A 20868-nucleotide genomic window follows, 5' to 3' on the forward strand; every position below is an offset into this window, starting at 1 on the left:
ATTGCATGGAGCAGTGACTAGTCACAGGTGTGGACATACTGTATTCTCTCGCTTTTCTCTTTGGTGTGTCATCATGAAATATACTAAATTTATACTATTTATGCTATTTATACTATTTTTGATGTATACTATTTTTATTTTTATTTTTATTTTTATTTGTTTGTGTTTATTATTATTTATATATATTTGTATTATTTATACTATTTATGCTATTTATACTATTTATGCTATTTATACTATTTTTGATTTATACTATTTTTATTTTTATTTTTACACAGAGCAAATCTGTTAAGCATGTAAGGGCATTTAGATCAACAATACTCTCTGCCTCAATGGCTGGACGGGACAAAAAAACAACAAAAAATATATATATATTATATAATTTTTTTTTTAAGTATTGAAATAAATCAGTGACAAAGAGCAGTCCTCACTGGAAATGAATTTGACTTTTTGCCAGGAACTTGGACCAATCTCTGACACCCGTCACACAGGGAGCGGACCACCTGAATTACATTGCCAATTAACCCATATTCCCAGAGAACTCCTTGAGCAACACGATCAAATCCCTTCTCCAACTGCTGGGTTATGTAGTAAGTACTAACCCAGCGTTGGGTCATATGATCAACCCAATGATCAACCCAATTGTTGGGTTAAGAGAACCAACCCAACATGGGCTTGGTCCAATATTTAACCAGGAAACATTTGGGAAACAGAATTTTTAAGAGTGCAACACATGTGGACTGGCGGGGGCAAACTCCCTCAAGGAGACCCAAGGAAAGTGTCGTGCTGGCCCCCAGTTTCACGACCAGGCTGGAAAACCACACTGATCCACCTGAATCTGAGATTCAACCATGCGGTGGATCTTCTGGTGGAGTGTGATCCCACCATATATGGAATAGGCCTCCTTCTTCAGCGTATCGGCATTCCTCACCACTGATGTACAACATGGGGTTCTGGGATTATCGCCAGGACAGCCATTGACCAACTTGAGGACACAGCTCCCATTGTGGAGGCGATGGAGGTAGCTCCAGCAGACTCTCACAATACATTATATGTAGATGATCACAGATACATATACATATTATACGCATCAAATGTGTTTACATTTCAATGTGTAAAAGTTTTATGTGGAAAAAAAATAATTCCCATTAATTATAATTTATTGGTTGACGTTATGCTGCAGCAACAAACAACCGCTCATAGCGTGGAAGAAATGACTTTTTTTAATCGCATATTTAGACAGCAAGATGCATATATACATAATACATAAACCACTGTTTTCAATCCGTAACACATAATCCACAAGCTGTATTTATCATATATTTATTTTTGTTTTAGATGCACTGAAATTAGATTTTAGTATCTACAATAGCAACTACAATGGCCCCTCCTTGATGGGGGTTAATTGGTCGTTGGCGACATGAAATAACCCCCCCCCCCTATTGTCACCTTTACACGCCCGCTATTCTTTGTTTACACCACATCTCTGCTAACACGAGAGACAGCCACTGCTAGCATAGCAAGCTCTAAACTTAAGAATGGGTTTGAAACTGAGTGGCGAAAGAGAACAAAGAGTCCACTGGGCCGGCACCAGTTGGTGCCAGTTTGGCCAATGCAATTTGCTGTGGCGCCCAGTGTCACCAATAAGGTGCCTAGTGGCATGCAGTGGCTCCAACTGGCTCGTGGTGGCTTGTAACAGTGGAAAAAATTTGGAGGCAAGAAAATTTCAAAATGTTTAAAATCTTCGTGTCTACCAAGTAGAACCAAATGTCACAAACAATCCGCCTATTGGAATCCACTGGAATGTAATGGCACGAGCCAAGTTGCGCCAATGATGCTTGGAGTTTACTGGGCCGGCGTCAGTTGGTGCCAGTTCGCGCCAGTTTGCGCCAATGCAATTTGCTGTGGCGCCCAGTGTCACTAATAAGGTGCCTAGTGGCATGCAGTGGCTCCAACTGACTCGTGGTGGCCCGTAACGGTGGCAAAAATTGAGTTTGGAGGCAAGAAAATTTCAAAATGTTTAAAAAATTTTGTGTCTACCAAGTGGAACCAAATGTCACAAACAATCCGCCTATTGGAATCCACTGGAATGTAATGGCACGAGCCAAGTTGCGCCAATGATGCTTGGAGTTCACTGGGCCGGTGCCAGTTGGTGCCAGTTTGCGCTAATGCAATTTGCTGTGGCACCTAGTGTCACCAATAAGGTGCCTAGTGGCATGCAGTGGCTCCAACTGGCTCGTGGTGGCAAAAATTTGGAGGCAAGAAAATTTCAAAATGTTTAAAATCTTCGTGTCTACCAAGTAGAACCAAATGTCACAAACAATCCGCCTATTGGAATTCACTGGAATATAATGGCGCGAGCCAAGTTGCACCAATGATGCTTGGAGTTTACTGGGCCGGCGCCAGTTCGCACCAATGCAATTTGCTGTGGCACCTAGTGTCACCAATAAGGTGCCTAGTGGCAGGCAGTGGCTCCAACTGGCTCGTGGTGGCCCGTAACAGTGGCAAAAATTGAGTTTGGAGGCAAGAAAATTTCAAAATGTTTAAAAATGTTTGTGTCTACCAAATAGAACCAAATGTCACAAACAATCCGCCTATTGGAATCCACTGGAATGTAATGGCGCGAGCCAAGTTGCACCAATGATGCTTGGAGTCCACTGGGCCGGCGCCAGTTGGTGCCAGTTCGCGCCAGTTCGCGCCGGTTCGCGCCAGTTCGCGCCAATGCAATTTGCTGTGGCGCGCAGTGTCACCAATAAGGTGCCTAGTGGCATGCAGTGGCTCCAACTGGCTCGTGGTGGCTTATAACAGTGGCAAAAATTGAGTTTGGAGGCAAGAACATTTCAAAATGTTTAAAAATGTTTGTGTCTACCAAATAGAACCAAATGTCACAAACAATCCGCCTATTGGAATCCACTGGAATGTAATGGCGCGAGCCAAGTTGCACCAATGATGCTTGGAGTCCACTGGGCCGGCGCCAGTTGGTGCCAGTTCGCGCCAGTTCGCGCCGGTTCGCGCCAGTTCGCGCCAATGCAATTTGCTGTGGCGCGCAGTGTCACCAATAAGGTGCCTAGTGGCATGCAGTGGCTCCAACTGGCTCGTGGTGGCTTATAACAGTGGCAAAAATTGAGTTTGGAGGCAAGAACATTTCAAAATGTTTAAAAATGTTTGTGTCTACCAAGTGGAACCAAATGTCACAAACAATCTGCCTATTGGAATTCACTGGAATGTAATGGCACGAGCCAAGTTGCGCCAATGATGCTTGGAGTCCATATTTATGTTTAAATGTGATTATAATGTGATGTGATGTGATTAAAATAATAAAGAATAAAATAATATTTCCTAATTATCTACCGTTATGACACAATTTCTTTGACAGCCCGGATGAGCGCTATTGCCTCTAAACACCAAGACAGGCATTGAACATCTTTGGAAACATCATCTAGAACGCCGACATTGAGGTTTTAGCGGTTGTTGCCAGCCACGACGATAGCGATACCCAAACAGCACCAAAGCAGACGTACAAGAACCGATCATGACACATGTCAGGCAGAGAGGACGCAAACGGCAGCAGATGAAGACAGCGTCCCCGCACGTCGGGATGGTACGTTCTCAGGACAAAACACTGAGGGCATCTGTCAGCATCTTCAGCTCATCCTTCACTCCTTCCAAGCCTCCTTGGATCTTCAAGGGGTTGTCCAGGACCTCGATGCTGCTGGTGTATGGATCGAACTTCACCGAGAAGGGGCGGGGGATACCGGCAACGTATGTCCTGTTGAGAAAACGTTAACATAAATGTTTCATTTGGCTTCCTGGTACACTATGCATGCTACACACCTTGGAATGTACTATTGAGGTTTCAAATACACTCCTATACTATTCTGTTTGGAGACTATCGTTTTTTTCACATGGCGTGTGACTGAATACTGTCAAAACACTCGCCAAAGCTACTTGTTTTTCAGGGCGGCATTGATGTGTTTGCCAAATACAACGTCAGTATTTTGCTTAGGTAAGAAGGCCCACATTGGTAACAGCTGTCTTCTGGCCGACCTACGAAAGAATGGCTGTGGCCTCTGGGGTTCGCCGCTTGTTTTCTGCCCTCGTCCTCGCATAACCTCACATAACCCCGCTTGTCTTTTCCTTCTTCTTCTCCAAATGTAGTGTACATTTGTTGCATGTATAAGTGTAACAGGGTTAGAATGTTGTTGGAAATATTGTATATATGTCAATGTTATTGTCAAGTCAAAACATTGTCCAAAATAATTTAGATAAGACAAACATGAGAAAAAAAAATAAATAAAAATTAAAAATACTTTCCATAGCCCTCATTAAGGAAATAACGAATTTTCGTTGCAAATAATCTTTGGGCATCCAAGGAACGCGTTATGCTCATTCCTTTGCAGTGTGCTTATATTATTTGGAGCCTTTATAATAATAATTTTAGTTACTTGACAAGATAGGCGCAATGCAAATGGTTTAATAAGCAAATTCAATAAAATAACGTAATAATGAAGAAAGAAATTAAGTAAAGAATAGGGGATAAAAATATTGTCAAAAATGTATAATGGTTAATGTACTGCTGAACATGACTACATTTATATACCCTATATACGTACTTATATATATGTATATTATTATGTGTGTATATTCATTCATTCATTCATTCATTTTCTACCGCTTTTTCCTCACGAGGGTCGCGGGGGTGCTGGAGCCTATCCCAGCTGTCTTCGGGCGCAAGGCGGGGTACACCCTGGACTGGTGGCCATCCAATCACAGGGCACATATAGACAAACAACCATTCACACTCACATTCATACCTATGGACAATTTGGAGTGGCTAATTAACCTAGCATGTTTTTGGAATGTGGGAGGAAACCGGAGTACCCGGAGAAAACCCACGCATGCACGGGGAGAACATGCAAACTCCACACAGAGATGGCCGAGGGCGGGGACCGAACCCCGGTCTCCTAGCTGTGAGGTCTGCGCACTAACCCCTAGACCACCGTGCCGCCCATGTGTGTATATATTATATATATTTATAAATGGTATGTATATTGTATATACTTATACACTTTCCCTTTTTTATATGAAGGTTTTCACCTGTGCTGTGCTGTGCTGGACACTAGTTTGAGCCCCCCCCCCCCTTTATATGAAAGTTTAATGTTAGTGCGGCCCCGCGCAAGTTTGATATGGATGCTGTATGGTATCATGTACCCAGAAAAAATGATTACGTTTGATTCATGTTCATGTTAAAGGTTAAATAACTGTTAATAGTTATCCTCCCTATCCGTGTGGAAGTGGTACGTTTTTGGCTATTTAAGTTTAAAGGAAATAACTCGAAGGCTACCGTTTAGGTGGCTAGCTCTCTAGTTTGCGAGTTAGCATGTGTCTCAAGACCCTGCAGTTGCGCAATATGTTGTAAATAAAAAGAGTATAAATGTGACTATAGTCGTGTTTTGTCATGTCTACAGGGCTCTAATAATGCTTTGTTCATTTTAATATGAAAAAAATCATTTGTCTACCCACCAACTATATGTGCTTTCTTAAGTTTTTATTATTTGCAGTTTTATTATTATTATTATATTTATTTATTACTGATTGATTGATTTTCTTTATTCTTGATTTGTTTATTTATTTTTCTTATTTTGTGCAGAAAAATAAAAATTAAGATATTTGAGAACAGTGGAATGTTTTATCAGAGCTTTTATTGTAGAAAATCGGAACCAAAGCACTGAAAAAGTTTGTATATTTTTCTGTTTTTAATAAATGCGTTTTTTTGTTTTTTTTTGGAAAACCTGATGCGGCCCAATCTCACCCAGACCCTAGCTCCAGTGGCCCCCAAGTAAATTGAGTTTGAGACCCCTGCTTTAACCAATCCGATTGAGGCTCAAACGGAAAGTTGTCAGACTGCGTTCTTCTTCCTGGTGTTTTTCTTCTTCTGTTGTTTATTGGCGGTTGGCAAGCAGCTTTCGTGTGCATTAGCGCCATCTGTGAAACAGAATCTAAACCAGGGGTGGGCAAACTACGGCCCGGGGACCACATCCGGCCCGCCAAGTGTTTGAATACGGCCCGCCCAATCTTTCCAAAGTATTTAATTTAAAGTCAACATACAACCTGGCATCATGGCCTGAGCCAACCTTTTGATGGTTGTATCAATTTCGTTGTTTGACATGGTCTGTTGTTTACAAAGTGCTCCTGAAAAAAGAGACACAAGCACATAATAATAATAAAAATTAAAATAATAATTATTATATTATTATTATAACTATTATATTATATGTCAAGTCAAACCCTTGTCCAAAATAATTTAGATAAGGCAGACAGGAAAAAAATAAATAAAAAGATAAATAAAAATAAAAAATACTTTTCATAGCCCTCATTAAGGGAATAATGAATTTTCGTTGCAATTAGCACCTTATTTTACTAAATTAAACACGGGAGATCAGGTGGGGAAAATCTAAACCGGAAGTGGGAATCAGTTTTAAGCGCACCTGGGCGTCTGCATTAGGGCACTTCCTTTCTCAGCAGGTAAGGCTGCAGACAAGTGGTATCGAGAAGGTAGTCAGAACTGCACCCCAAACCTTGCGCAAACTGGAGCTATACAACACTGAAGAGGCAGCCGGTAAGAAAGTCCTTTTAATATTAGCGCTGTGGTTTGACGCGCCCGTGCCACGTAAGGCATGAGACAGCCGCCGGTGACGCGCGCCTCATTTTAGTTATCGTTACTGGATTAAAAGTTAACACGGTACAATTAGTTAGAAAGTGGGATCTGGAACACCGTCGATCGCCTGTGTCGCGTAGGTGCACACGGCGGCTCGCGGTGGTTCATTTAATTGGCACCAATTGAGCTGATCAGCGAGCTTTGGGCATCGAAGGAACGCGTTATGCTCATTTCTTTACAGTGTGCTTATATTATTTGAAGCCTTTATAGTAATAATTTTAGTTGGTTGACAAGAGAGGCGCAATGCAAATGGTTTAATAAATAGATCAAATAAAATAACGAAATAATGAAGAAAGAAATGAAGTAAAGAATAAGTTAATAAATGCAGGTTAAGGGGACAAAATTATTTCCAACCGTTGTTAAAATGTTTAACGGTTAATATACTGCTGAACAACGTGATTTATATCTTATATAAATACTTGCATATGTATATTATTGTGCATATTATATATATTTAGAAATGTGTATATTGTGTATACTTATACTTTCCCCCTTTTTTTTTATTTGAAGGTTTTCACCTATGCGTGCTATGTGCTGTGCTACGCTGTGCTGTACTGTGCTGTACATTGTCACAACAAGACTTGTGCCTCACTAAATAAAACCCAAAACAGCAAAAGCATCGAGTGGATCCAGTCTTTCCTCAGTGTGGCTACTCGGACCCCCTTTTTCAAGTTCAGGGGATGCGCAAGGCTAGAAGGAACTTGACATTATATTTATTATATTAATGCGAATTATTATATTATATATATTAATATTGTTATATTTGCATATTTTACATAATAATATCATAATTATTATTTTAATTTTATTTTAATTATTATAACATTTTATTATTTTTTTAATATTTAAATATAAATATAAAATAATAAATAATAATAGCAGATTGCATGACAATTTTACAGATACAATAATACCATGTGGACTGTTACGTGTAAAATATATAGTCTGCCCCCCCGGGAAATTTTGTTATATCAATGCGGCCCGCGAGTCAAAAAGTTTTCCCACCCCTGATCTAAACCCTTCTATACTTTATTCACGTCCAGTTTTATTAAAAAAGAAAATATATATCTATATAAAACATGTCCTGAGTTTAATTATAAAATATTAGCAAGATTGAATTTGATCTTTTCCTGTTTAAATTGATCCCGGGTGCGTTCTTTCAGCGCATGCTCAGATATGACGTAACACGCAGATCCACACGTTCTTCACTTTTAAAAATGGAGGCCAGCAATCGGCACTGGACTAAGCAAAGTTTGTTTTTGATTCAAACTAAAATTCCAAGACTGGACAGACGAAAAAAACTGGCAATACGGAGTTATTCCAACAAGTGAAAGAAAAACTCGGGGAAGCCGGTATCACGTGATGTTGATGTTTACGTTTTACTGGGCATGCCCTATTGATATCTATTCTGGTTTGATTTTCACGGCGCATGTAGACAAGAGATTGGAATATTCCTTTCCATGGATACCATTGTTTCCCGAGAAAGGTGATTGGGAAAGAGAAAAAGTGTTGATGTAAAAACGTGGCTACTGTGGAGTGTCTGTGGTGTAAAGACTGGCAGAGCAATGTAATATTGGTCCGTGTGGCAACACCTACCTTGTTCCTCCCATAGACTTATTGATGCACGTGTGAGGTCGTGGTGACATTTTGGAACATTTTTGGTTAGTGGTGTGCAACAAGATTTTTACAATGTAAAAAAAAAAAACGTGCCGTGATCTCAAAAAAAGGTTGAAAAACACTAGGAATTGAGTACCTGAATTTCTCCTTTGCGTCAGAAAAACTCTCGGATACAAAGTAGACCGGTTGGTATGTTTGGTCTTGGTAGGGCTGCACTGCTGCAACTTCCGGACAGAACTCTCTGGTCTCCGGTTCATCGGAAAGAGAGTGCTGCACACAGGGAATTGAATCAAAGACGTGCTCGATTGCTACATTCATACACACACACAGAGAACATACTGTACGTACCACAAGCTCTCCATAAGAAGAAAGTAGTCCAGCACCGTAAGCCCTCACTTCTCCATTCTGTTTGCACAAGCCGTACTCCACAGTGAACCAGTAGAGCTGAGTAGAGGACAGGAACACAAGGATCGTGTCTGAGAAAACTAAATGCACCAGAGTGGACTCTGGACTGTTCTTGGTCTTACTGTGGATAGTTTCTCAATGTCTTCATCTGAAGCGCCAAGAGATGCCAGGCCGAGATTCTGCACAAAATAATACAATTCATGTGTTTTTTGTGCCCACAAATTTATGTACTCACATGCACAAGCTGCACAAACGAGCTGTTACAAATTCTTGCATTTTAGTTCACAGTATATTGCAATATCTTATATGCTAGGACGACGTTATGCTAGCCATAGCATTTCAGTATGTGGAATCAAACTATGGAATGGATTGAGTAAGGACCTCAAACAATGCACAACGATGAGCAATGATGAGATGAATTCAAGTAAATAAAATAAAAAAAATAAAATAAAATAAAATAAAATAAAAACTACAAGCAGTTGATGTTTGCAAGGATGAAGAGTCATGATGTGCTTTATATATCACTATATTGACGGTTACTATGGTAACCATGATGTCATTGGATGCTCATATCACCTCCTATTTCGGTACGTGACAAAAAATTTAAAATTTAAAATTTTTTAAATTTAAAATTTAAAATTTTTAAAATTTAAAAAAATTTAAAAAAATTAAAAAATTTAAAAAATTTTAAAATAAAAAAAAAAACTTAAACTATATTAGGAAAGCAGGAAGTGAACAAATGTAACAGTTAGTGATTGTAAAAGTACCAGATGGAGGGGTAGGATTTAATAAGCTTTGCTTCTTCCTACTCCTTTTGGACATGTGGAACTGGGAACTGATTATGGGATGCACTCAATTGTAATCTGATGCATGTTCAAATGAAATAAAACCATTACCATTACCATTACCATTACCAATTTGATCACAGTTTTACCTGGGAAAATTGGGCAAACGTGCGGTCGGCCAACATGGGGACGTGGCCGAGAAGTTCATGGACGCAGTCGCTTGATGGAGAAAGAGTTAATGGGTTAATGTACTTCATAACATTTCATATTTGCCCTGCATATTTCTGAATGTGGCTGCAGATAAAATAACCATCCATTGATACATCCATTTTATGTACCGCTTGTCCACATTAGGGCTGCGCGGTGATCGAGTGGTTAGCACGCAGACCTCACAGCTAGGAGACCCGAGTTCAATTCCACCCTCGGCCATCTCTGTGTGGAGTTTGCATGTTCTCCCCGTGCATGCGTGGGTTTTCTCCGGGTACTCCGGTTTCCTCCCACATTCCAAAAACATGCTAGGTTAATTAGCCACTCCAAATTGTCCATAGGTATGAATGTGAGTGTGAATGGTTGTTTGTCTATATGTGCCCTGTGATTGGCTGGCGTCACCGATGATCTGGAATCAAAATTTCTAAATGTTAAAACTGTTGTTGCCCAGCGTGGTTGGAGAACGACCGTTGCACATAATAATAGGTGGTTCGTGTAAAGGGTGGCAAATGGCTCCTTAGTGGCCACTCGTCCCATTCAATGAGACAATCTTTGGGGGAGAGATGTTAGGACATCGTTGTAAGCTCTCTGTTTAGAATCCAACCTTTCTAATTCAACACAAAGTACATTCATTCATTCATTTTCTTGGGGCGAGAGGCGGGGTACACCCTGGACTGGTGGCCAGCCAATCCCAGGGCACATATAGACAAACAACCATTCACACTCACATTCATACCTATGGACAATTTGGAGTGGCTAATTAACCTAGCATGTTTTTGGAATGTGGGAGGAAACCGGAGTACCCGGAGAGGCACGTTCGATTCCCAGTCAATGCAGCAATTTTTAGTTTCAGTTAGGCTTCACCTAATCAGGGTTAGGGGTTAGGGTTTAGGGAATAGGGTTAGGAGTTGGGGTTAGGAGTTGGGATTAGGGGTTAGAGTTAGCGGGTTGGGGTTGGGGTTAGGGTTAGGGTTTAGGTTTAGGTTTGGGTTTAGGGGTTAGGGGTTAGGGGTTAGGGTTAGGGGCTAGGGTTTAGGGGTTAGGGTTTAGCGGTTAGGGGTTTTGGTTTAGGGTTTGGGGGCTTGTGTTTGGGGGTTAGGGTTTGGGGGTTAGGGTTTAGCGGTTAGGGTTTAGGGGTTAGGGGTTAGGGTTTAGGGTTTAGGGGCTAGGGTTTAGCGGTTAGGGTTTAGGGGCTAGGGTTTAGGGGCTAGGGTTTAGCGGTTAGGGGTTACGGGTTATGGGTTAGGGTTTAGGGTTTAGGGGTTAGGGTTTAGGGGTTAGGGCTTAGCGGCTCGGGGTTAGGGCCTTATTGGCCATATGCCATGTGCATCCCATAACGCTCCTTTCAGCCCATTTGGTTTTTCCGGTTGCCCTTTTACGTCATACATAAACAAAGCATCCCGACCCAAGTTGCCAGTTGCCATGATAAACAACTTCTGGGTTGGTTTTTTCTAAAGTTTCCTGATGTTATGGCCTTTTCAGAGACATAGTCGCTGATTCCTTTCACTTCGACGTCTTCTCTAAAGTGACCAACGACAAATTTAACTACTTTTTCTGGCGTTGTTGAGAGTTTTCTGATATTTGGGAACGCAAAAAACAAAAGTACATATTGCGTATTGTGTGGCCTCACAGAGCAACAGCAGGTGTTGTTGACAGGTCAGCTCTAATGTGAGGTTAATAGGTTATTACGCATATGCAAATGATTGGGTGTGACAAAAGCCATCTCAGGTGACAAGAGTCGCCACTCATGAGCCCTTTTGCCACAAGGAAGGTGAACAACTTACACCCACTCAGTCCACCCACCTGAGACAAATTTAGAAACGAGCCTTTTGGATTCAACAAAGAAGAAGCGTTGACTGTGGTAGAGAGCCACGAGTGCCCAGAGAAAACCCACGCATGCACGGGAAGAACTATGTCTCCTGGCATACATCGTGGTAGTCTACAGTCATACATTTATAATTGTCATTCATTTATAATTAGTCTCTTCCTTGAGGATTTTATTAGACAAAGTATAGACACTTTGTTGTTGCGTTGGTGTACTCACGGCTCCGGGGAATGCATCGGAGAGGAACCGTGTCGAATGTACTGGGTGCACTGGAATACCCGGAATGCCAAGCTGGCGAGGAAATCTCTCGCTGAGAGCAAACCTGCCACCGGACGCAGCTGAAAGCCGGTACGCTCTGTTGGTTCATGCCATTAGAGAAAAAGTGAGCTTTGCATATTTTTTTTAAATTCTATGATTCTGTGTTTTTACCTTTCAGGAAGCGGGACACGTCTTCCAGCTGAGGAATGTTGTTTGGACTGTACCCACAATGCTTTTCCAGCAGACAGAAGGCCTCGAGGTACTCACTGCACGCATGGGTGGAGTACAAGTCCCTCAGAGTGGAGAAGACTTCCCGCCTGATAGCAGATTTTTAACATGGGATACATACGGACAATATTTGGGGAAGTTCTTGTGACGGAACGTTGCACAGAAACAGAAAACAGAAAAATTAAGTTCTCCAGTCATGCTTGATAGCGCGGTTCATCTGTAAATAACGTGCCAAAAGAGCCATGAAAGACACGTCGCATGACCTGCTGTCACTGCGTCACTCTCTGTGGACACCGAGTGAATGCAATGAAACAGGACCGAGGACTAAGCGCGTAACTTGTGACGTGTTTGCATTACAGTTTTTCTCGATTGTTTAAACACATTTTCTGAAAAGGATGCCTCATATTCTCAGAACTAAAAAAATCCAAAAATCACTCACACATTTCTGAAAACCACTCAATTCTCCTGCAAAATGAAACTTTACATCCAAAACATCTTCATTCTTGTCAAAATGGTGTTTTGTCTCCAAATGACGCACACAAGCCACAATATGAACAAACATTTACAGTAAACCTCGGATATATCGGACTCGGATATATCGGAAATTCGCTCACAACGGACAGATAAAAAAGAACCGATTTTTCTGTAATGCATTTCCAATAAAAATTCATTGCATATATCGGATTTTTTATAACGGATTTCGCCTATTTCGGACAAAATCTCCAGTCCCGTTCCGATGCATTTCCATTAAATTTCCCTGGCATATATCGGATGGCCGCATCGTGGCGCTCCGATTCGCCGAATCGTGACAGGCCGCTATACGACATCATTTGCAGCGTTTGCAGCGTTGCCTGCGCGTCCAGGTACATTGGAAACATAGTCAAGGAAGTGACTTTTCATAACATATAAAATCCGATAAAATCCGATTTACGCATATACCGGATATAAATCCGATATATGTGTAAAACGGACATTTTCCGGTATACGCATATAACGGATTTCGCTTATATCGGACAAAACGATCCGATATATCCAAGGTTTACTGTATATGAACCAGTTGAACACTGATGTGCTCAGTGTAAAACACTGTGATTACATCATATTCATCATGAATCGGGCCTTTTTGTGTTCAGTGTGACACTTCTTGTAAAATATTTTAGAATTGTTTTTTTGTATTTTTTTGACTCAGAACACAAAATTACACAGGAATATATATTTTTTATTTTTCAAAGAAAAACAATCTACGAAGTGTTCATCACAGCCAACGCAAAGTTCCACATACAGTGGTCTGCATCTAAATGTATACAGCTTTAGTTAAAGAAATTAACAGTAAAGTCTCGTTATATCGATATTCTCGGGAGTCGGAAAAAATATCGATATAACCGGACTATCGATATATATCCGATCCTGCGCCGAACTGCATTAAAAGTGGGCGATAAATGGGGGATCTTTGATATGGCATGTCATTTTCTCCTTGAGTTCATGGATTGCGTATCTAGCATGCTTTTGTACTAAATAAAAATAAATAAAAAATAAACTTATGCATTAAATAGATAGAAAAACTTTAGTAGGACGATTTCAAATCAAAATATACAACAGCAAATATACTCACCATGTGCCGATTTCGTCTTCTGTGTAATCCACTCTTGGAATCGGCTCGCCACTGCGAACAAACAGTAGCGACATTATTTTATTCTGGAATACACAGACGTCTGTGAGTAGATATCGCTTACTGTCTGTATCCGAAGGCGATGTCGCCGATCATTTTTCTCCTCTGTCTGTAGACTGGGTCCGTGAAACCCTGTTCAAATCAAATATGATAAGAACTGATCTCATTTTTCCTTTCTTATGACATCAAAAACTATAAATTGGTAGAGGTACCTAGGCTAATCATACATAAATATAGAGGTAATAATTATCATTATTATTATCATTAATTAGGGCGGCACGGTGGTCTAGGGGTTAGCGCACAGACCTCACAGCTAGGAGACCAGGGTTCAATTCCACCCTCGGGCATCTCTGTGTGGAGTTTGCATGTTCTCCTGGTACTCCGGTTTCCTCCCACATTCCAAAAACATGCTAGGTTAATTAGCCACTCCAAATTGTCCATAGGTATGAATGTGAGTGTGAATGGTTGTTTGTCTATATGTGCCCTGTGATTGGCTGGCCACCAGTCCAGGGTGTACCCCGCCTTACGCCCGAAGACAGCTGGGATAGGCTCCAGCACCCCCCCGCGACCCTCGTGAGGAAAAGCGGTAGAAAATGAATGAATGAATTATCATTAATTATTATTACTTTACAAAAAAATTGTAATAATGGACAGCAAAACATCATTGCTTCAAAAGTGGTTGTTGATGATAAAACAACATTTAAAAACATTAATACTCATTTAAAAACATTATCTACATACCTCAAAATACAACAACCGTTACAATAAAATACAATAAAATACAATGCAAACAAACAACCCAGATTAGGCACAGCAAGTGAAGACTGGGGCTGGAGCTGGTCATCGGTAAAAAACCTTGCTTTTTAATGCACAAGACTAGTCACACAGAAACTAATAAACACGTCTAAAAACCTCAGGTAGGGCAGGGCTCGACAATAACGGTGTACCGATGGCCCGGGGCAAGTTAAAACAAAATTTGGGCAAGTAAATCCAATCATTAATATTCCCGTCGGGCAAGTGTACTTTAGCATGCCGTACTGCCAAGAGTTTTTTTTAAAACGGTTCTTGTTGGGTGTTGGTAAAAAACACGGACTGCGTAATTCCGGGTTTAAATTAAATTTTATTTTATTTTATTTTATTTTATTTTATTTTATTCATTTTCTACCGCTTTTTCCTCACAAGGGTCGCGGGGGTGCTGGAGCCTATCCCAGCTGTCTTTGGGCGAGAGGCGGGGGTACACCCTGGACTGGTGGCCAGCCAATCACAGGGCACATATAGACAAACAACCATTCACACTCACATTCATACCTATGGACAATTTGGAGTGGCTAATTAACCTAGCATGTTTTTGGAATGTGGGAGGAAACCGGAGTACCCGGAGAAAACCCACGCATGCATGGGGAGAACATGCAAACTCCACACAGAGATGGCCGAGGGTGGAATTGAACCCTGGTCTCCTAGCTGTGAGGTCACGCCTCGACCGCCGTGCCGCCTAATGATGATTATAATAATGATAATAATGATAATGACAATACCATTAACAAATATTACAATGATAATAATAACGAGGGAAAACAAGACAGTGGCATGAACATGATTATATCTTGCAAAAAGGGGTAGGCATTTATTAGCTTTTGCTTCAGCCTACTCCTTTTGGGCTTGGGATCAGATAGCTGAATACAAATGTAAATAATGGAAAGTTATATTTTCATTGGTGTGGGAGATCCAATGTGGTGTTTCGTGTATTTGCCCAAATAAATATAATAATAATAAAAACAATCGTCATGCGAGGACAACTTACAGGATGATCATGATCCAAGTCTGGATCAAATTTGGTGACCAGATGGTGACATTTATCCAAATCTGCTATTTTCTTTGGAAACCAGTGAACTGGAAAAAAAAAAAATTACGTTCAAGTCAGGTATTACAATATTGTAAAAACAAGGTAACTATGCAAACATCTAAATCATTCATGGAAATAGGAGTAAATATTTGTAATCACTGAGTACACACGCCCGGGGGCTCATCACTGCACTACTGTACATATACTATCTGTTGATTCATTGATCACACTGTTTATAATTTATATAATCTGCAATAACCATATTCTACTCTAGTCACTTCACTGCAATACTGTACATATTACTACTATTATATACTGTCATATCCATACTGTTTATAATCTGTATAATCTACAATAGCCATATTATAGTCATTTCCATACCCTAGTCACTCCATTGCAATACTGTATATATTACTGTTATTATATATTGTCATACCCATACTGTTTATAATCTGTATAATCTACAATAGCCATATTATAGTCATTTATATCCCTGTACATATCCTCACTGTATTATAGTCATAGCCTGTATAGTTTTATTTACATAGATCTGTCCATACTAATGTACTTATAAAAATTGCACTTCTGGTTGGATGCTAACTGCATTTTGTTGCCCTGTACAAGTGACATGAGCAATAACAATAAAGTTGAATCTAATCTAATCTAATCTAATCACACTGAGGTTTTGAGAGGAGAATTACAGCAGAAGAGTTCATATTATAAGTCTGTATATTGATACTTATGTTTAAATCTCACCTGTACGCTGTAAAATATTACGTATAAGAATCAGAACACAGTACATGATTTAACATGCAGTACTAGGTCACAAATTTATCAGTATCTCAATAAATATTACAATAAAAACAATGTTGCATACCTTATTTAGGTACGCTATTTAGGTCCATTCACGATATGGAGATATAAAGACGGGATAGGATTAGCTCTGCTTCTTCCTACTGCTTTTCAGACATGAATTGTGCCAATGTAACCGGGTGATGTTCCTTAATGTAACTTAAGCATGTCCGGTTCGGTTAGATGATGGGGCAATAATAATATACTGTAAATTAGAGGGTAGAAACCCTCTTTTTATTTAAAAGAAAACTTCTTTAAAAATTTCTTTTTATAAGCAGCATGATCAAAGACCGCCGCCATGCTAAAAAAATGCCTTGAGATAAAATTTGCTGTGACTTAACGCTATAAAATTCTATTTAATCATCATTTTATTATAAGTGGTTGCACAACATAATTTAAATCTGAAAGTAGATATGTTGATTATGTTGACTAAACTAATCATTTGGCGTACAGTCAAATAAATTATACTATAAAATTCGACCTCAAGCCGATTAGTAACATGAACCAGTAGTTCACAATCCTCAACCGTTGAACTCGGTGGCGTCATGAGGCCTAAAATGTTCTTAAGCCCCCCTAAATAATTATAAATAATTTTATATTTTTTATTGATTTTTTTTTTATTGATTTTTTTTTTTATTGATTTTTTTTTTTAGTGATTTTTTTAATATATTTTTTTAAACAAAAAATCTCTGACAAAGTTCATAGAATAGGGCAAAAGCAGGCTAAAAAGCAAGCCAATAAGTAGGCTAATGCTAGCCTACTACTACTACTACTACTACTACTAGTAGTAGTAATAATCAGAAAAATAATAATGATGATAGTAATAATAATAGGCTAATTAATAATATAATAATGATTATTATATAATTGATGACTGTCCACTGGTTTTGCAGTGTAGATTGTGTGTCCCGGTTCTTGTTCCTTATTTGTTTTTTGGATATTTTGATTTTTTTTTTTATTAATTCATTCATAACCTGTGCCTCCCCAGGGGGCTAAGCCCCCCTGTTGTCACAACCGAGTGACACCCCTGTTTTTTTTCTTTTGTTTTTTTCAAATTTATGAGATGATTTCTGAATTGAACTACTGAACTTTATTATATGATATGCTAATTTATTGAGATGCACCTGTATATAATTATACTGCATAACATTCTAAAATATATATTATGTAAGGGTAAGAATGAAAAGTTTTACATTTGACTTCTTTGGTGGTCTTGACATCTTCTGCGTTTCTTCTGATGGAGCTGATGAGGGTGCTGACGTCTGAGAGGTGAACCTCACAGCGGACAAAGTACTCCAAGCGGTGAAGGCTGTCTTTCGGCTTGCGGCACGGCCGCGTCTCCAAGTGATGGATCTTTGCTTCAAATGTCTGAAACCCAGCAACACGATGGCTCGAATTAACGGCAACAATTAACGGTGTTTATGGTAATGGTTTTATTTCATTTGAACATGCATCAGATTACAATTGAGTGCATCCCATAATCAGTTCCCAGTTCCACATGTCCAAAAGGAGTAGGAAGAAGCAAAGCTTAGTAAATCCTACCCCTCCATCTGGTACTTTTACAATCAGTAACTGTTAAATTTGGTCACTTCCTGCTTTCATAATATAGGTAAAGTTTTTTTTAATAAAATAAAATTAATTAAAAAAATATTATACAAATTATAATAAATTAATAAATTAATAAATAAATTTTATTAGAATTTTTTTCTAATAATTTTTTCAATTACATTTTATTTTATTTTATTTGCATAAAATAACATTTTTAATTTTTATTTTATTTTATTTTTATATTATTTACTTGAATTGGCTCATCGTTGTGCATTGTTTGAGGTCCTTACTCAATCCATTCCATAGTTTGATTCCACATACTGAAATGCTATGGCTAGCATAACGTAGTCCTAGCATAGAAGTGTTTCAAATGTACATTTTTAGCTAATTGCTTATTTTTAGCCTTATGCATTATTTTAGCTGTTTGAAGATGAACTATATCAGCAAGTTGAAGTATTTGTGATTTTAGAAATAAGGAGTTAGTATTTACTCTGTAGGCGGCATTATGAATTATCCTTACTGGCCTTTTTTGCAGTACATTTAGCGAGTGAAAATTGCTTTTATAGTTATTAGCCCATATTTCCACACAATAAGTAAGATATGGTATGGTTCATGTCTAAACCAAAACATTTAAAGGAGCCCTTATCTTACATTTCAGACGTATGTACAGTATATATGTAAAATTGTCATCAACTGCTTATATTGTATATAATTGTGTACAATGTATTATATTGTTTCTTGAATTGGTTTGAGGTCCTTACTCAATCCATTCCATAGTTTGATCCCACATACTGAAATGCTATGGCTTTTATAATGGGGTAAGGTGGTGCGTTCGCGTACCTCAAAAACTTTCAGCGTCCTCGACAGGACGGACGTCTTGTTGCTGACTAAAGTGAAGAAGAGGTTGAGGAGGGCTTTTCCGTCGTCCTCCTCGAAGACAATCTGCTCGCTGGCCTCCGCGACCTCGGCGGCGGCGGCGGCGGCGGCGGCGGCGGCTTCCCGCTCCTTCCGAGCGTCATCGATCAAGCTCTGCCGTCTTCCCAGGTACCTTTGGGACTGTTTTAAGGGGACTTGGATTGGTTATGGAGGTATCTATTTGGTAGCTTTGAAAAAACAATCATCGGTAAAGAGTGGGGTCGTCACCAAATTTTGATTATTTTGTATTTCTATTACATTACCGAATGCGTATTAGAACCTAAAATATAAGTTTTAATTCGTTTCGCTTTCAGTTACAGTACATTTAAGCCAGAAACGTCGTCGGGGCAAAAATACTCGGCTTTATAATTGTATTTAAACAACATTTTCACATCAATTATTGCTTCTTTTCCTTTTTTACTTCATGTATTACACACACAAATACTACCAGAACAATTTCGCTACACATAATTGAATTCTGGACGTTATCCACAAGTGCCAAAAGGTTTAAAAAGCTTTTTCTTACCGTGACAGAGTCCGACCTCTCCAGCTCGGATGCCGCCCTGCGGAGGCTCTTGGAGGAGGACGTGGAGCTGCTTGAAAGTGGCATCTTGCGTCCTTGGAGGCTTCTTACAAATCCAAGATAAGGTGAGGTGCAAACGAAGGTCCTGTGCTTCCAGAGGGTTGGTTGGTTTTTGTTTTTTTCAGACAGAAAGAGTCCGTCTTTTTATACGCTCATTTGTTTCCTGTTAGTGACGTCAGGCACTCGAACTGCCTTCTAATCAATCAACACACATGACAGTGTGGACTGTATGAACGTTTTTAAACAACACGGGAAGTGTATTTGAAAGGCTTTCAAAATGCAAGTGGGTTTTTAATAGGAAATATGTATTTTTGTATGTGTTTTTTTGTCTAAATGTAAAATATTACCTTACCTTACATTACATTACATTACATTACTTAACATAACATATAACATGACATTACATTACATTACATTACATTACATTACATTACATTAACACTGCATGGAAAAGCTGTCCTCCCATTACATGTGGAAGTGGTAAGTAAAGAAGAAATAAATACCCACTTAGCCATTACCCAACTGGTTAGCTCGCTGGCTTATTAGCTTGTTAGCTTGCTAGGTAGCAGCTGTCTCGAGTAGTGGTGGGCAAAGTGAAGTTCAGTGAACTGGATCATTCCGATTCATTCAGTAAAAAGATCCGTTCATTTTGTTCATTTTGTTCATTTTGTTCATTTTGTTCATTTTGTTCATTTTGTTCATTTTGTTCATTTTGTTCATTTTGTTCATAACACAACACAACATAACATAACATAACATAACATAACATTACATTACATTACATTACATTAACACTGCATGAAAAAGCTGTCCTCCCATTACATGTGGAAGTGGTAAGTAAAGTAATAATAAATACCCACTTACCCAATACCCAACTGGTTAGCTTGCTGGCTTATTAGCTTGTTAGCTTGCTAGATAGCAGCTGTCTCGAGTAGTGGTGGGCAAAGCCGTTCATTTCAGTGAACCGGATGATTCCGATTCATTCAGTAAAAAGATGCATTCATTTTGTTCATTTTGTTCATTTTGTTCATTTTGTTCATTTTGTTCATTTTGTTCATTTTGTTCATTTTGTTCATTTTGTTCATTTTGTTCATTTTGTTCATTTTGTTCATTTTGTTCATTTCGGTAATTCGGTCGTGTCGAGTCAGTGTGTTCACTCATGTTCATTTCAGTGAACCGGATCATTCAGATTCATTCAGTAACAAGATCCGTTCATTTTGTTCATTTTGTTCATTTTGTTCATTTTGTTCATTTTGTTCATTTTGTTTCATTTCAGTGAACCGGATCATTCCGATTCATTCAGTAAAAAGATCCGTTCATTTTGTTCATTTTGTTCATTTTGTTCATTTTGTTCATTTTGTTCATTTTGTTCATTTTGTTCATTTTGTTCATTTTGTTCATTTTGTTCATTTTCA

At 39.1% G+C, this 20868-nt stretch overlaps 1 protein-coding gene across 2 annotated transcripts; it reads right to left on the bottom strand.

Moving 5' to 3' along the window:
* Window positions 1–1212: 1212 nt before the first annotated feature.
* LOC131130756 (tyrosine 3-monooxygenase-like) lies at window positions 1213–19606 on the bottom strand. Of its 2 annotated transcripts, none has more exons than XM_058074650.1 (13): window positions 19397–19606; window positions 18796–19011; window positions 17601–17775; window positions 15514–15602; window positions 13777–13844; window positions 13656–13706; window positions 11987–12081; window positions 11777–11912; window positions 9675–9744; window positions 8863–8919; window positions 8684–8779; window positions 8472–8605; window positions 1213–3769 (listed from the first exon to the last, which is right to left on the bottom strand). In XM_058074650.1, the coding sequence occupies exons 1-13, from the start codon at window positions 19478–19480 to the stop codon at window positions 3610–3612; spliced, it is 1431 nt and encodes a 476-aa protein (XP_057930633.1). In that variant the 5' UTR covers window positions 19481–19606; the 3' UTR covers window positions 1213–3609. The 2 variants fall into 2 exon arrangements, with proteins under 2 accessions (XP_057930633.1, XP_057930632.1); XM_058074649.1 differs by having other exon boundaries at window positions 11987–12132; window positions 19397–19604.
* Window positions 19607–20868: the final 1262 nt, after the last annotated feature.

Source organism: Doryrhamphus excisus, chromosome 6 (assembly GCF_030265055.1).
Source record: "Doryrhamphus excisus isolate RoL2022-K1 chromosome 6, RoL_Dexc_1.0, whole genome shotgun sequence".
NCBI classification, from domain to species: Eukaryota; Metazoa; Chordata; class Actinopteri; order Syngnathiformes; family Syngnathidae; genus Doryrhamphus; species Doryrhamphus excisus.

What these genes read in the sequence shown, in the direction of transcription:
- LOC131130756 (XM_058074649.1), bottom strand. Translation starts at nt 19,480, where the DNA reads ATGCCACTTTCAAGCAGCTCCACGTCCTCCTCCAAGAGCCTCCGCAGG. An exon ending in AGAGGTCGGACTCTGTCACG is followed by an intron (nt 19,012 to 19,396) that starts GTAAGAAAAAGC and finishes CCCTTAAAACAG; the next exon opens with TCCCAAAGGTACCTGGGAAG. An exon ending in GACGCAAAGGAGAAATTCAG is followed by an intron (nt 3,770 to 8,471) that starts GTACTCAATTCC and finishes TTTTCTCAACAG; the next exon opens with GACATACGTTGCCGGTATCC.